The sequence below is a fragment of the Panthera tigris genome, chromosome B3, assembly GCF_018350195.1.
Source record: "Panthera tigris isolate Pti1 chromosome B3, P.tigris_Pti1_mat1.1, whole genome shotgun sequence".
NCBI lineage: Eukaryota > Metazoa > Chordata > Mammalia > Carnivora > Felidae > Panthera > Panthera tigris.
In genome coordinates, this window is record NC_056665.1 from 98,842,113 (window position 1) to 98,858,862 (window position 16,750).

General features: G+C 37.7%; 1 protein-coding gene across 5 annotated transcripts in view; it reads left to right on the forward strand.

Moving 5' to 3' along the window:
- The window catches only part of FRMD6 (FERM domain containing 6), an 80,898-nt gene that overhangs the window by 40,055 nt on the left and 24,093 nt on the right, over nucleotides 1-16,750 (forward strand). For 2 of the 5 annotated variants that reach the window (XM_042989692.1, XM_042989693.1), the window contains 5 exons: nucleotides 1,268-1,512; nucleotides 8,028-8,118; nucleotides 11,001-11,104; nucleotides 12,124-12,200; nucleotides 14,452-14,638. In XM_042989692.1, coding sequence (XP_042845626.1) covers nucleotides 1,414-1,512; nucleotides 8,028-8,118; nucleotides 11,001-11,104; nucleotides 12,124-12,200; nucleotides 14,452-14,638 — 558 coding nt within the window. In that variant the 5' untranslated portion in view covers nucleotides 1,268-1,413. Of the gene's footprint in view, nucleotides 1-1,258; nucleotides 1,513-8,027; nucleotides 8,119-11,000; nucleotides 11,105-12,123; nucleotides 12,201-14,451; nucleotides 14,639-16,750 lie in introns of those variants that run through there. The other 3 variants (XM_042989694.1, XM_042989696.1, XM_042989695.1) reach the window with 3 other exon arrangements.

A 16,750-nucleotide genomic window follows, 5' to 3' on the forward strand; every position in this document is an offset into this window, starting at 1 on the left:
GGTTGATGGTGGGAGGTGGGTGAGAGATGGGCTAGATGGATGATGGGTATTAAGGTGGGCACTTGTGATGAGCACTGGGTGTTGAATATAAGTGATGATAAAAAAAGAAAGAAAATGTGTGGTTATACTCTCTGGCAAAACAATTTTGTATTCTTAGAAATTCTTTTCTGCATCATACAAATATAGCTGGAAAGAGACAATATAAATAATTACTATTGGGGAAAAATAATTACTGTTTGAGAAGCAACTAGTCTTAATCTTGGCTGAATATTGTTATATTAGCAATAATATATGAAAAAGTAGACACACCCATTAAAAGTAGAATATATCCCCCGCTGTTTTAAAATTATTCTGCAAAGTCTTGCCAATGCAATAAGACATGAAACAAAGGGTGTGAGTGTTGAGATTAGAGATAAAATCTTCATTACTTGCAAAAAAAAATTGCATATATTGAAAACCTGAGAGAAATTTAAAAATGTGTTTAATAAACTGAATAGATATGAGAGGGTATCTACAAAATCCACAGTTCTTTTGTATACAAACATGGTTTGATAGATAGTTTTGTTATTTCTAGGTATTAATTGGTTGGTGAAAAGAAACAGAAAAATTGTTTGCATTGTCAGGTTAAAGAATCGGGAGAGAGAGCAGCACCATAAAATCTCAGGGAGAAAAAAAGTTGTCAGGAGGGCTTAACCTTGGTAAGAGTGAGATCGGTTGAAGTGAATCCCAGATTCTGCTGATGGTCTGGAGGTCACTGGCTTCCTTTGGCAGAGCCATGGTGGTGAAGTGAAGGAAGTGAAAGCCAGACCACAGCAGTTAAAGAAGGAATGTGATGTAAGAGCCAAGGCATTTATTTGAGTTTGCGATGGGAAAAAAGATTGAGAATTTTGTTGTTGTTGCTGGTTTGTCATTCTGTTTGTTTATGGAACCCTTTGTTATCTCCCATGCGAGACTGGAAACTTCTCAAAGGCAGGCTCTCTCTGCTTCTGTGAGCCCTGGAGGACACAGCACAGCCTCGAATGTATGAGGCGCTCATTGGCTCTATGTTTAATTCATGACGATGAATGAAAGTTTTGAAAGAGTTGATAGTGGGCAAAATACAGAATGAATTTCAGTGAGTTCTCATTTATTAAAGCAGGCAGCCCTCGCGTTGAGACGTGCTGTCTTTGTGCCAACAGAAGCAGTTGTGCTGCTGCTCATGTCCCTGTCTCTCTCCTCACCAATCTCACTGCCTTCATTTATGGCTGGCTTTTGGGCTTTTTTACAGCTATGAAACCTACGTAGTGGAACATCACGCTGCTTCTCCCGTAGGGCGTGTGATGAGGAACGGAGTTTGGCTTTGGAGTGCTCGGAACCAGAGGAATTGCCGAGGACTCGGAGCCCAGCCCTGACCACTGGAGAGCCCACAACACGATGAACAAATTGAATTTCCACAACAACAGAGTCATGCAAGACCGCCGGAGTGTGTGTATCTTCCTTCCCAATGATGAATCTCTGAACATCATCATAAATGTAAGTAGATTCGACTTGAGAAATGTTTGAATGTCCTGTTCCCACCAGTGGCCACATTCAAGTTATTACCTGGTGAAGGGTGAGAGCGTTACAGAATGAGACCATTAATAATGTGACAGAAGTGGGGGGTTAAAGTTGTCTACAAACTTTGAATTATGGCTTTAGAGCGACTGCCCTCAATATTCTTTCACCTGGGGAGGGCGGAATTACAGAATTTTGGTTACTATATTATAGAAAAACAAACACCTTGCTATTTTAAAGCTGTGTCTTGAAATATAAATTTTTATGAATATATAATATGATTTTGCTTTTTAAATGTTTTTGAGTTGTCACACACATGATAAGGTAATAATTGCTAGCTTCTTAATATGCATCTTGATCATTAATCGTAGCCTAAGTCTAGCCAATTTTAAGGACAGGCTGTGCACTTGAGCACTAAGCTGTTGCTATGGTTCAGGAGTCAAGGGTAACTCTCTTAGTTGACCTGGACATTGAGGAATATGGTACTGTTTTTCTTAACTTCTAAAACTGAGTTGTAATCTACATACAGCAAAGTATAGGAATCATAAGCATGCAGCTCAGAGAATTTTTACAAGTGTATACACCCCTATAACCATCATCCAGCTTGAGATACAGTATATTTCCAGCATCCCAGAAAGATCTTTTATGACTTCTCCTTGTCAGTCATCTCTACCCAAAGGGTAATAAGTATTCCCTCCCCTATAGAGTAGTTTGCTTATTTCTGAACTTCATGCAGCTGGAATTACATGGTGTGTTTTCTTTTATATGTAGCTTCTTTCAGTCAACTTGGCCTATGAAATTCACTTATGTTATTGCACATAACACTAATTCTTTTTCATTCTTGTGTAATATTCCATTGTATGAATATGCCCAATTTGTTTATCCATTTATTGTTGATGGATATTGGGTTGTTGTAAGTATTGGGCTATTACTATGAGTAAAAGTGTTAAGAGCATTTTATGTATATGCACATGTGTATACATTTCTGAGCCTCACCTAAGAGCTGAACTGTGAATCATAAAGGATACCTGTGTTTAGCTTTGGTAGACACTGCCAAACAGTTTTATGGTAATCAGAATCATGCCTAGCACTTTTCAGCTCCTCTCCCTGTTATCGACTTTCATATTCTTCCTTTTACTGATTGTATTCAGATGGAATTAGGAAAAATACTGCCTCAGTGCAATGCCTTAAATTAGTTTTCTTTTTTTCCTTTTTCTTTTTCTTCTTTGATCTTTATTTTTGATAGAGACAGAGACAGAGTATGAGCAGGGGAGAGGCAGAGAGAGAGGGGGACACAGAATCGGAAACAGGCTCCAGGCTCCAAGCTATCAGCACAGAGTCCAATGTGGGGCTCAAACTCACGAACTGCGAGATCATGACCTGAGCCACAGTCAGATGGTTAACCTACTGAGCCACCAAGGCACCCCTTAGTTTTCTTTGTTAACCCAATTGCTATATAAAAGAATATTTCTAAGTGTTATACTGAATATATATGGCATTTAAATAGCTTCATTACAAAATTTACACAGGAAATGGCTCTGCTTATCACCGTAATTATTTTGGTTTTATTCTGACAACCACCACAGTTTCTGGGTTTTAGTTTCTTGATTTACTGATATAACCTCGTTTTTGCTTATAGGGATTGTCTGAGCATCAAACCTACCTCTTGGATGAATTTTATCATCTGTGGGGCAGAATTTCTGTTCATCAGCAACATTGCTATTGCAATGTTGTACCCAAAGTTGTTTTTGAGTATGTGAAGTGATAGGCTATCATTTTTACAACATTTGGGTTTTTTTTTTTTTTTAATCTAATAAAACTTGGCAGCTTATCTTTTTTAGTGTGGTCATGGTCAAAATATATGAAATATAATTTTTCTTATACAGGTGAATATGCTATTTCAGTTTTTATATGCAGTTATATAAAGAGATACTAAATTTTTTTAAAATTCAAAATCCAGGGCATATAGCCTAAGCTATAAGAAGTTAAGAAACTTCTCTCAGTTCCATTTATATGTTTCCACCCAGAGAGTTGTATATCCTTGTGTTCATGTGTGCATCTATGCGCACATACAGGATACGGAACAAAACCTTACTGACCTCAGGTGAGTGGAAGGAAGACTAATCTGGCTTCATGAAGAATACCGAGAGCCAGCTAGAATTTTCAAAGAAATTAACTTGTCCTAAAATCTCAGCTAAGGAAGATAATTATGAATAACAACCATACTACAATCATACTATGTAATTGTGTATATTGTTAGTGCATAGCATCATTCCCAACATAGTAGCTGCTATTATTACTTTAATTCCTCATCAGAGATTCATGTTACATCTCTTCACTTTCCTTATTTTGTAACATTAGTGTAATACCCCTACAGGATGGGCAGGACTGTGATCATGAATTGCACAGCCACACATCATCATCATTAAGGAGGGTTTTAGAGTCGGGGTGCCTGGGTGGCTCAGTCGGTTGAGCGTCCGACTTCGGCTCAGGTCATGATATCGCGGTTGGTGAGTTCGAGCCCCGCGTCAGGCTCTGTGCTGGCAGCTCAGAGCCTGGAGTCTGCTTCAGATTCTATGTCTCCCTCTTTCTCTGCCCCTCCCCGGCTCATGCTCTGTCTCTCTCTCTCTCTCTCTGTCAAAAATAAACAAACATTTAAAAAAAAAAAAAAAAAAAGGAGGATTTTAGAGTCACAGGGACTGAAGTTGAAATCTCTACTCCTTGACATACTCTGCAGCCTTGGGCAAGTTGGTTTTTTACTCCAGTTTCCTCTTCTGTATAGTAGAGATGATCTTACTGTCCTCATCAGGGTCGTTGTAAGGATTTAAAGACGTGACATGAATAAACTGTTCATTGTAGTGTGTGGCAGCTGAGCATTGCTCAGTACGTGAACCCTTAACAGAGTAGCACTTGTTTTCATTTCTTTGAGCTATGTTTGTGCATTTCATTTGGGAGCTCTGTTAATGAAACTCAAATAGAGAATCCGAACCCCCTGTGGGCCTGTTGAGATCTTCTTATTCCAGGGCATGTAGACCCCGCTGCCATGTCCAGACCCTTCTCTAGCAAGTAATTGAACAAAGGAGGGAGGAGGGACTCAGTTAAGTAGTATGGAGGCCCCTCATTGCTGGAAAGCCAGTGCAGGACTGCCAGAGCTCTGCCTTTTCCTTCCAATGTTATCTCTGCATTCATAAAATAGTAATTGTTATTTGTATGGCTGTAACATAGCAAATTAACTGTAACAAAACCAGTTTTATCAATGGTTTCATTTGTTTCATCATTTCTAAATATTTTTTACACAAAGATGATTTATTCCTTGACGTGTAGTTGGTAGAATGTTGTCTTTCTACATGTGAGGTATATTAATGTCTGATCATTCTAGTTTCTCCATGAGGTTGAACTAATAGGGGCTGTTTTAAATGATTTTAATCATCAGAGAAATACTAAATATGGAAACTTGGAAAATTTTGGAAATAAAATTATGGTAAATGTAAGAGCCACAAAATTTTTGAGTGATATAAATAGTGGCCAAGAGTTTATACTTGTTCACTAAAACTAAGGTAAACAATTCTTTTTTTTCTGGAATATATTTTAAAAAATTTTTTTAACAATTATTTATTGTTGAGAGAAAGAGAGACAGAGCATGAGCATGAGGAGCAGAGAGAGAGGAGGAGACACAGAATCCGAAACAGGCTCCAGGCTCTGAGCTGTCCACACAGAGCCTGATGCGGGGCTCAAACCCACAAACCACGGGATCATGACCTGAGCTGAAGTCGGATGCTTAACCAACTGAGCCACCCGGATGCCCCTGGAATATATTTTAAATGTGCTTGCTCAATAACCATTGACATTTAGGACCAAATGCTTTTTTTTTTTTTTTTATTAAAAAGGTCCATATAGAGGATATTTTTAGATAATATTTTAATTCTTATTCTTAATACTTCATATACTCTGTAGCACTTTTTAAAGCTCCATTGCTCCTGAAGGTTAAAGAACTTGAAAAATTTCACAATAGGGGCACCTGGGTGGCTTGGTCGGTTAAGCGTCTGACTTCGGCTCAGGTCATGATCTCATGGTCCGTGAGTTCGAGCCCCGCGTCGGGCTCTGTGCTGACAGCTCAGAGCCTGGAGCCTGTTTCAGATTCTGTGTCTCCCTCTCTCTGACCCTCCCCCGTTCATGCTCTGTCTCTGTCTCAAAAATAAACGTTAAAAAAAAAAAATTTAAGAAAATTTCACAATCAGCTAAAATGTAGCCTTCAAGACTCATAATATGCAAATACAAAAAACTCAAGCCTTTTTTCAAAGAAGAGTCATAATTTTAAACAAGAACACTACTTACTCCATAGTTGTTACAGAGCTTTATCAGTAGGCCCCAGATACTTGATTTAAATTAGCAGAACAATAATAAGTATATGGGATATATGGAAGAAATGTACAGCATTATTTGAACAACAGTTACAGTTACAACATGGTTTGTTTTATGTATGGTTTGTGGTTTGGAAGTTTTCTGCTAACTTTTTATCACATTTTATCCCAATTGCTTTGTTTATAACATTTTAAAATACAGTAAAAACTAAGGATTAAAGGTATCCTAGATGGTATGGCATCTTAAGTCTCAAATTTGCAGTGTGTATTTCAACTTTATATAACGTTTGATAGTTTTCCCCTTACTTTATCATGTTGGTTAAGCTTATTTGTAAAGTAGAATTAAGACAATATAGAACTCAAAAATACACAGTTTTTTTTAATGAACAAAGAGGATGATTTCCTATTGGCAAATATAGTCTCCCAGTGGTGTTTGTGAGTTTGCAATTCTTCATTTTCCCTAAATTCTTCAGTGGCACATTCATAAAGTGATGTGCTCAGTGGGCCAGAGACTAGCCCATAGTCCTGGTACAGAACAAAAGCAAGAGGCCCAAATGGGCATCAGACACCTGCTTTCATCCATCAGACGTTTACTGAGTGCCAACTATATATCCTAAAAATAAGATAAGACACGATCCCAGCTTCATTGAGTTCCTGGTGCTTCTAAGCAGTGGAATTGGTGCTTTTGGTCTTAAATAAATACCTTTTGCTCTTTCCATTAGATAAGGTGCTTCAGATTAGTTGCCATTTAATAATGTGGAAAAAGCAGTAAACCTTCACTTGGAATTATCACCATTCTGCATTGTTTGGCTTTCAGTTATCAAGGGGTTTCAGGGGTCTCTTATTTTCTGAATCTGAGTCACATATTAAGGTATGATAAAAAGTCATGAATTCAGAGTTAATTTAGAATTTATTATTAAAACTGTAAGTGGCATCAGTATCATTGCAAGTATAGTACAAGTGAGGGACAAATGCCCCACATAATATATATAGCTGAAATGATAAACTGTCATGTTGTATGTATTTTAAAATACACATTTGGAAATATTTTAATACTTAAATGAGCAAAGTTGTGAGTTGCTGCTTTTGCCATTACTAGCTTATATGACTTTAAGCTTTGTGGGTTGTTCTTTCTTTCTTTTTCTTTCTTTCTTTCTTTCTTTCTTTCTCTTTCTTTCTTTCTTTCAGAGAGAGCAGGGTAGGGGCAGAGAGAGAGAATACTAAGCAGGCTGTGCACTGTCAGCACAGAGCCTGATGCGGGGCTTGAACTCATGAACCATGAGATCATGACCTGAGCTGAAATCACCAGTTGGACATTTAACCTACTGAAGAACATGACATAACATGAAGAAATTGACCATAACATGAAGAAATCATCCATAACATGAAGAAATTGACCTGTATGGTCTCTTAAAGTCAGCTCTAAGCTTTAGTGATTCTGAATTCAATGAGACAGACCCAACAGAATTACTGTCCCCCAAAATACTTTATTAAATATTGGAGAAATCATTAAAACTGTGTCTGTTAAAGACTATGTTATTATTCAACATGTGACTTTTCAGGATAGCCTATTCAGAGTTCCAAATTGATATGATTTTTTATGGTTGAATTATACTAGGACTTAGAAAGGACCCTTGTTTAGGTACTTAAAAGGTATAAAACAATAAAAGTAAGATAAATAAAAGCTAGTTATTCACTCATTGTAATAATATCTAAGTATTTTGCTTAGACCATCAAGAAGAAAACCTTCCTTGTAAAGATACCTGCCTAATTCATGCTTCTGATAATCTGAATAGGCTGTTTTGGGTACCTTCTGAAATATTTACCATGCGCCATGGGTTTAGAATTAAGGCCTCGTCAATGTGTCATAAGATTTATGAGTCTTGTACAAGATTGCATTGGTACTTTATTGCCATGTTGTAAAAATTCATATTGTGATAATCAGTATTGAAACACAACGCAGATTAAAGCAATTTCCATGAACCAACAGCAGTTTTTGCTAGTGTCGGCTTGTCCTTTCAAGGCATATATTCAGGGTGTATTAAATTGCCTGATTGTGGCTCAGTATTTGGGTTTGAGTGACTTGTTGTCTCAAGTTGTGTTTTTTGTGTGCTTGTTTGTTTTTCTCTACAGGTTAAAATTCTGTGTCACCAGTTGCTGGTCCAGGTGTGTGACCTACTCAGGCTAAAGGACTGTCACCTGTTTGGACTCAGTGTTATACAAAGTAGGTCTTAGTCCCATCTCTGATAGATTTAGCCAGCTGTCACCGAGGAAGTGATATTTTATAGCTGGCTGTGACTTGATTTGGGTGTATTGTGATAAGATTGTGATTGGCAAAATACCCATAAATTCATCATCATTTTTAGTCTACTATTCGTGTTTTGATCTTAACTGTTGTGTATTTCTTACAAGACTTAGAATTTTAGGCTGTGTATCATAGTTTGAACTTAAAAATCGGTTCCTTTTCAGGAGTCTAAATTTTGTATTTGTTCTTTTCTGTTTTAATGAACCATGCTTGATTTTTGTTTCCTTGCACTCAGGGAACAGCTGTAGCTAGTAGGAAATTATCTTGCATGTTTTTGTAATTTGTTTCATAATTTTTGACATTAAAAAACTTAGGCATAAGAAAAATGGCTTTCGTCTATTCAAGTTTTCTTGCTGTTGACCATATAGTATAACAAAGTGATCTATTAATTTGCTCTTGTTTCCTGTTTTTCCTTCTTAACACCTTCTCCTTTTCTTCCAATCAGACTATAAGACTTAAAGATGGGGGATCAGTTTCTACTTTTACTTTATGTGAAGGCTTTCTTCACATGAAGCCTCCTCCACCTGCCCACTCCCATAATACCTTAGAGTTAAGTTCCCAGGGTTTACCTGCAGCCTTTCCTTATAAGCTTTTTCTTTCAAGTCATATGTTTAAATTTCTCTAATTTACCCTTATGCAAAAAACCTTTTCTATCCTCGCTCAGTTTTTCAGGAATACTTTTTTTGTGTGAAATGTATTTAATTACATTTTATACTTGTAGATGAATCATATTCTACTACTGGAATCGGCTTAAATTTAAAGGCTTATGACATCTTGAGAATCTGGTTAGTACCATAAAAAGCTTAGATCTGCCAAGTTGAAAAGTGTATCATGATCAGCCCTTCTCCTCCAAAATATGAACCATCTTCAGCTGTCTTTTTTTAGGAGAAGCCAGAGAGCTTGGAGCAGGGAACACCTTAGGAACCAATGAATCAACCATTTGCTCTTCAGTTTTTTTCCTGTAGTAGTTAAAGCAATAAAAGCACAGATGCTTAGCTCCGTGTTTCTATTAGTACATCCCTCAGTCATTCTTTCAAGGAAAAGTTTGGGAGAAATAAGATGCTCTATAGATTCCAAAAATTGTTTCTTTTATTCTAAACTCAAAATTAATTCTTTCTTACTACCACGACAGCCAGATTGTTGATCTGTGTTGTTTAACAAGTCAGTCTAATAAAACCAGTTTATGGCTTCCTTAGATTTTAAGATCTCTTTTTTAAAAGAAAGATTGTAGTGTGGTGAAAGAACATTGGAAAAGGACACAGATGACCTTGTTCCAATTCTAGTTCTACCACTAGCTAGCTATGTAGCTTTAGAAATGTCACTTGACTTCTCTCGACTTCAGTTTTCTCAGGTGTCAGCTGGAGATTACTTCACCCACTTTGCAGACTTCTGATATATGCTTTAGAATTCTTAAAATATAAAGCCATGATCAGACTGTCAGATGGCAGAGATACGGTGGTAGTTTAAAAGTATGTGCTATTACGGTGAACAGTCTCCATTCTGTTCATTATATTGCTTCTTCAGATGGGAATTCAAGCCAAACACAAACCATATTCAACAGGAAGGTTGTCTGGTCTTGTTCACTTCATGTTTAACTGGTAGCATGTGAGATATGGGAGATAATTTGGCTGATCTGATAAGTGGATTTAAGTAGCATCCTTTTGGGGGTTTTTTTTGTTTTGTTTTTGTTTTGTTTTGGTCTCTGGGACCTCTTATCCCTTTCATTCAAATTGGCTGGCTTAATATGCCATTTATAGACAGAGAAACTCTACCCTTCCTGTTCTCTTATGGCTCTTTTTCAAGCAAACCTCTCCAGCATTCAGTCAGGAGTGACAGTGTAGTCAGGTCTGTTATCCTTGGAGAAGTCAAAGAGACACCCTTCCCCTCCAGAGTGAGTACATTTTTATGCAGAGCTTTCCATGAGGATGCTGCCTTAGTGATGGTTAGAGAAAAAGGACTAAACTATTTTAAAAAGATTTACAACTTTGTACAAGATAGGAATGCTGAAGGTTTCTGTTGTGAAATATCTCTCTTTTAAAATATTCTCTTGGGGAAATCTGAAAATTTTAATATTTTTTAACAACTTGTCTTCATATGTTTAGATCATTTTTACACGGGTTTTTAGCAATCATGGTTTCTGTTCATCTTAAGAACATCATCTCCCTGAAGAAATACTTTAGCATTATTTTTTTTGCATGAGATTCTTCTCATCTTTCCATGGGATCAGTCCAAAGACTGTGTTTTACCAGGGTGTGTTTTATGTGGAAAACACAGAGAAGAAATTGTCTTAAAGAATGTTCTTCACGAAGCGTGGGTCAGACCTGTCACTTGGAAATAGTCAATTATCCTCAATGTTGTCTCATTTCTTACATAGCAGTTAGGATGGTGTTTCTGCCCTGTTTCGTTATTCTGCAGCTATGACAGGAGTCCTCTGTGAGCTAAGCAAAAGCATGTTTCTCTAAGAGCAAGTAAGCACAGAGTTGGAAGTTTGACTATGCATTAGGATTGACCATAGAAACTTAGTAAAAGCAGGATGTGGAAGCTAGTATTTCTTCTAAATACTACATATTTTTAATAAGATGTGTTCTGTATTGCGAACTCAAAATAGTTTATAAAGAATCTCATTAATGTCTAGCCAACTTTTTGACTTTTAGTATCTTGTTGATTGTTCACGTTTTGTGTGTGAATTCAGAGCACATTCACAAATTGTGAGGCTTTTTTAAAGAACCCGTTTTTGTGTGTATTTTCTTTAAAAAAAATCATCTTTTCTTTTTCATATTACCTCCTTTTTTAATGTGCAGATAATGAACATGTCTATATGGAGTTGTCACAAAAGCTGTATAAATACTGTCCAAAAGAATGGAAGAAAGAGGCCAGCAAGGTACGACAATACGAAGTCACTTGGGTGAGATTACATTTATGAGCAAAACTATTTTGATTTTTTTAAAAGGTTTATTTTAGCTATTATACATTAGAAAAATATTTAATTTTTTAAATTTTAATTCATAAAAACACTATGAAGTAGAGAATGAAAAAGGGAAATGTGTAAGTTCTAAAATGTCACATTAATAAAGTATTAATAGCTTATAGTGTATGATAGATTTTGGGTATCTGTTTAAATCATGTTGGATAATAACTTTTTAGTAATTTGGGGATAATACTTTGAAACAAGAACCATGGAAAAAGAACTTGCTTCTCTTCTGTGGCTATGTTAGCCATCAAAACTGATGTTCTAGAAGTTATTCCTAATTTTTAAATCTACTTTTACTGTACTTACCTTTGATACTTTATTACTTTATTATACTGGTGCCTTTATTTAATAAACATCAATTTCATTTACATGGGACATCATTCACAGGGAATTTGCCTAGTGTTTCCACCATATTAATCAAGAATAAGTCCCCAATGTCTAATCCTAGATCCTCCGATTTGCATTTAAGAATTCTTGGAATAAACGGGAAGGCTACTTGGAAGCTAACTACAAAGTAAGGAACATTAAAGTCTAAATAAACAAACAGCATATTAGAATTTGGTATGTGGAATGTCAGAGGAACAAGAGAACATTTGTAATGAGGAGCAAATGGTCACCACAGGGGATAGAGCTGAGAGAGGAACTGGATCTCAACTAGAAATTTCCACTGGCATTTATTTTTATCTTCCCTTATGTTGTCATTGGCATTACAGTGAATGAGTATCAAATACATGATGGTGCTTTATAACTTCCCAGTTTTGTATGAACTTAATATCCATAACGGACAACTGTCTACCCTCTGCCTAGCCACCACCACCACCCAGCTGCATTAGAAGTAGACAAAACCTTTCAAGGTTTAAAAGTATCTTGTAAGTAATGGTATTTTGTTGCATTTAAAACCCGTTTTGCAGTTACCAAAAATAGCTCTCTTTTTATATGTGTCCTTGTTTTAGGGTATTGACCAATTTGGACCTCCTATGATCATTCACTTCCGTGTGCAGTACTATGTGGAAAATGGCAGATTGATCAGGTATGAGGACAGGGAGAGACTCTAAACCTTCACTTCCACAAGCACTCACCTTCTAACATAACCATATAAAGTTCTTGTGTGTGTTTGTCTCCATCTGCTAGAATACACATTTCAAAAGAGCAAGGATTTTAAAAGAAATCTTTGTGTACACTCATGTATCCTCAGTTCCTAGAAAAGAGGCACAGTAAGCGCTCTAAATATTTGTGGAATGAATGAATGAATGAATGAATGGATGAATGATAATGTTAGACTATTGATGAAAATGTTAACAATGTCACTGCCTCACATTGTACTCCCCATTTTCGATAACCAGTCATTCACCAAAAAGAAGATATTTCATTCAAGAAGGAACTAGCACTTTTGTGAAGAATGGAGAAATTAATTAAAGGACTGTATTCTTTTCTGGTGGTGAGATGGGGAGTAGGGCAGCAGCAAGAACTCTCTCCTGTAAAAATGGTGTCGATATAGCCTGGTTTTCTTTCCACCTTTGGGGTCTTGCTTCTGTTCTTGGCAGGGGCCTTAAAGCTAAGATTACACCCAGTGGAGCTATCCTGTGAGAATCTTAGATGCAGTTTGGCAAGGGCAGGTAATTGATTCTTCTTCTGGAGGTGGGTGCATGAGCAATTCTATGCTACTGATACAGACTCAGAATTTACCATTTCAAAAGCTCAGTTTATCATTTGTATAGGAGGATTCAGTGCTGGAAAGCTTTCAAAGTTGGTTTTGTTAATGGATAGAAAATGCTGATGGAAAATACTAGAAATGTGAACTCTGTTTTCCTTATTTACTTTCAAACTCTGAGAAACTCCATTAAAAGATACAAAGATACATTTGGCTAATAAGTTATATGTGAGATCTGCTCTTAATATTTGTGTTATTGCCATATGTAAATTAAAAAGTAAAAAATATTAGCCCATAAATAATTTTTTCTAAAGGCCAAGAAACTTTCTTAGTTATTTGGAGTTTATGTAAAATTTTTGCTCAATTTACCTACTAAGTATGGAATGTGCTGAAAAGAAGGAAAATACATTATTTAGCCACAAATTAACCCCCTGGGGCTAATGAATGTTTAATTCATCCCTGTACTTCTGCTCTTTTCCCCAGGGATGAACTAGTCCAAACACTGTGTGGTCAGCATTATAAAAAGAAATGCCTTGAAAAGTACTCTGTCCCATGGGGAAAAAATTACATAAATGCTTTATTTTTAAACTCATCATACTTAAACATGATCTTAGTTAAAATAAACTCATGTTTTTATTGTCATCAGGTAATGCATTATAAATCTCAGGTAAACCTTTGACTTAAACTAATAGGGGAGGCAAGTAAGCTCATTAAATACACACACACACACACACACACACACTTTTTTTTTCTTGCATTTTTACTTTGATCACAAAGGCATCCCATTTGCCTGTGACATTTTTTGGAGCTTGACCATGTTTTTCCCCAGTCAGCACTTCTTATTCAATGTATTTAATGGGAACTATATTTATTTCTGACTTCAACGGATTGTAATGAGTGCACTAGTAGGATTTCCATCTGTGAGGAGTATCATGACTGTCATAACATGTTCCTATAAAACCACACCCATAAAGTAACATCCACTTAATTAAAAAAAAAAAAGAGAAAGAGAGAGGGAGAGAGAGATTTAAAGCAAGCTTTTTTTTTCCAGTTCATTCTGAGAAAACAAAACACTATAGTTTTTTTTAATGGGCATTTAAACAGAAATTTTTTTATAAGGACCTTAGGGTATTTGTAATGTGCTCAGCTGAAAAACAAAACAAAACAGAGGAGCAAAACATTAAAGCCAGGATTGTCCCCTCAGATTTGTCCTTGTTTCTGTCATACGTGCCGCATTATTGCAGCAAAGTTACTTTAACGCAGACAACAAATGCCCAGGCTTCTAGAGTAATACTTGTTTCAATGAAATATTTACCATGTTGGAATGGATGATTCAGATCTTGCTTCCATTCTCTGAATGAATTAAATGTTATAGGCCTCAGGAAATGTTATTTTTGCCTGTTGGGGTAGTCAGACTTGGGAGTCCTACCTCCCTGCAACCTGGGTGGGGCAGCAATCAGGTATTAGCCTCAACCCCCCACCCACTTTTTTTCAAGGAGTGTGGAGGGAGGAAGAGGGAACAGAAACAGAAGAGCTCTTGTCACCAGATGGATAGCAGGATTTGGGTTCTGTTTACACGCCATTGGATTGTTCCATCAAATGTGAGTTCTGTTTTCTTTTATTTTCCTAGTGACAGAGCAGCAAGATACTATTATTACTGGCACCTGAGAAAACAAGTTCTTCATTCTCAGTGTGTGCTCCGAGAAGAGGCCTATTTCCTGCTGGCAGCCTTTGCCCTGCAGGCTGATCTTGGGAACTTCAAAAGGAATAAGCACTATGGAAAATACTTTGAGCCGGAGGCTTACTTCCCATCTTGGGTAGGCACTGTTTTCAAGTTATAAAGTGTTTTCTCTAGCACATTTCTAGTTCATTATGCTGCTACTCAGGTTGCTTCAAGAAATGGGAACACAGATGTTTGTGGCCAGTAAAACCCTTCGTGATGCCCAGATAGAAGTTTAACACTTAAGAGCATTGTACACATGATCTCTTGATATATTTGATCTGCTCCTTCCAGTTAAAGGGGAAGAGGATTTCTGTCCATCCTAAATGTGGTGGAACTTGGAACTTACCAGCCTTCTTTTGGCAGTTGCTTGGTCTTTACTTTCTTATTTACTCTTAACTCAAGCATCGTTTTCCTCCCTTTGAAGGGAGAAAAACATTACACTTTGAAAAGTAACATCATTCACAGCTTTTCTTATGTTGAGAAAACAAATTAAGTAGTCACTTTGCCCTGACCGCCATCTCCTCCACTCTCGAGAGAGGAACCACGCCTTTACGTCAGCGTCAGCGGGCAAATTTAGGTTATTCGAACTGTCTCAACTGTCCTTTCTCCGCCCAACCCTGCCCATGTCTATTCCCACCCTTCCTCCAGGCCTCTGTTGAAAATCTGATTTTTTTACCTTATTTCCCAGATACACTCCTCAACACAATTCCATCTGCTTTCTGTCCCCGACGCTCCCCTCCACTCCTCATGCTGTCCCTATGGTCACCAGTGACCTTTAAGTTGCCAAATTCTGTGGACACTTTCCACTTCTTTTCTCGGCTGCATTTGACATAGAACCACTCTCATTTGGAGATCTCCTCCAAATGAATGCTTTTTTTTTTTTTTAACAACCAGGTGGCTCCCAAATCTGTTTCTCTCCTCTGTGTCCATGAGACAGCTGTTTACCCATAGGCACCTCAAACTCAAAATGTCCCAAGTCAATTTCATCTTTCTCCCACCTGATTTCATGTATTCCTGCCTCTGTGTCCCTAATGTCAGCTAGTAGCACTGCCATCCACCCAGTCACCCAGAAACTTGAGTCTCCTGCAGAGCTCTCCCCATCACCCTTCTTTCTCCCTGCCCTGCCCAAACCAACCGGAACAACCTAGAACATAAAATACTTGATTACCCGTCACCAGCTTAAGAAATCAAATTCTCTTGAAGTTTCCTTGTGGTAGACTTCCTGAATGTTTGTCGTGTGCCCTCCCCAGCGTCCTTGCTCCCGTCCCCCAGGTTCCAGCTCTCATCAGCACTCAGCAGCACTGCTGAGGGGGCTTGTTGTCTTTGCCTCTGTCTTTAGAGCTTGCAGATGAGTGGATTTTGCTCCTGATTTAAATCTTCAGGGGCTTCCCTCTCACCTACAGAGTGAAAGCCAGGCTCCCACACATAACCGAGGAATTTTCCAGGATCTGATCTCTGCCAGCCTTTCCAGCTTCCTTTCAGGTTGTCCTGCACCTTGAATTTTATGCTCTAACAACATCCAACAATCCCTATGTCTCCAAACGCCCTGTGGTATTTTGCACCTCTGGCCTTTCTTCCTGAAGTTCCCTTAGCCAACAGAACCCCTCTCCCTGTTTGACCTGGCCAACTCCTGTTCATTCTCCAAGACTCTGCTCAGATGTATTTCCTTCTGGGCAGACTGGCTAGGTACCCAGTGCCCCTCCTCTGGGCTCTAGAAGCCCCCGCTACGCATAGTGTTTTACATCTTATTTTCTGTTTATCTTTTGCCTCCAGTGAACTGTTTATTAGTATATTCTAAAGGACAGGCTTAAACTACACCTTTTCTGTTTCTTCAGCACTTCACATTGAGGTGCTCAATATAAATTTTTGTGAACTGACTGCCAGCATGTCAGTTGTTAAAGAGAAACCACAAAAGGTATCAAGCTTTTACATATCAGTGTCTGTGGAACCCAAATTAGCCTATGTTTACATCCGGTAAGTTGTCATCACGTACTTGCTGAATCTCCGTCTTTTAAATCAGATCTTCCCAGTCAGTGCGCCATAGCTTCCAGAGCACTGAGATACAAGTTTTCTTCAACCTTTGGGATCACCAAAGCCACTTACTTCAGTGCCCTTGCAAATATTATTTTCTGTGTGTTCTTTGAGCTGAGAAAAGTTAACAAATACTAATTTAGGTGATCTCCATGTAAGAGGAGTCTGAAAGAAA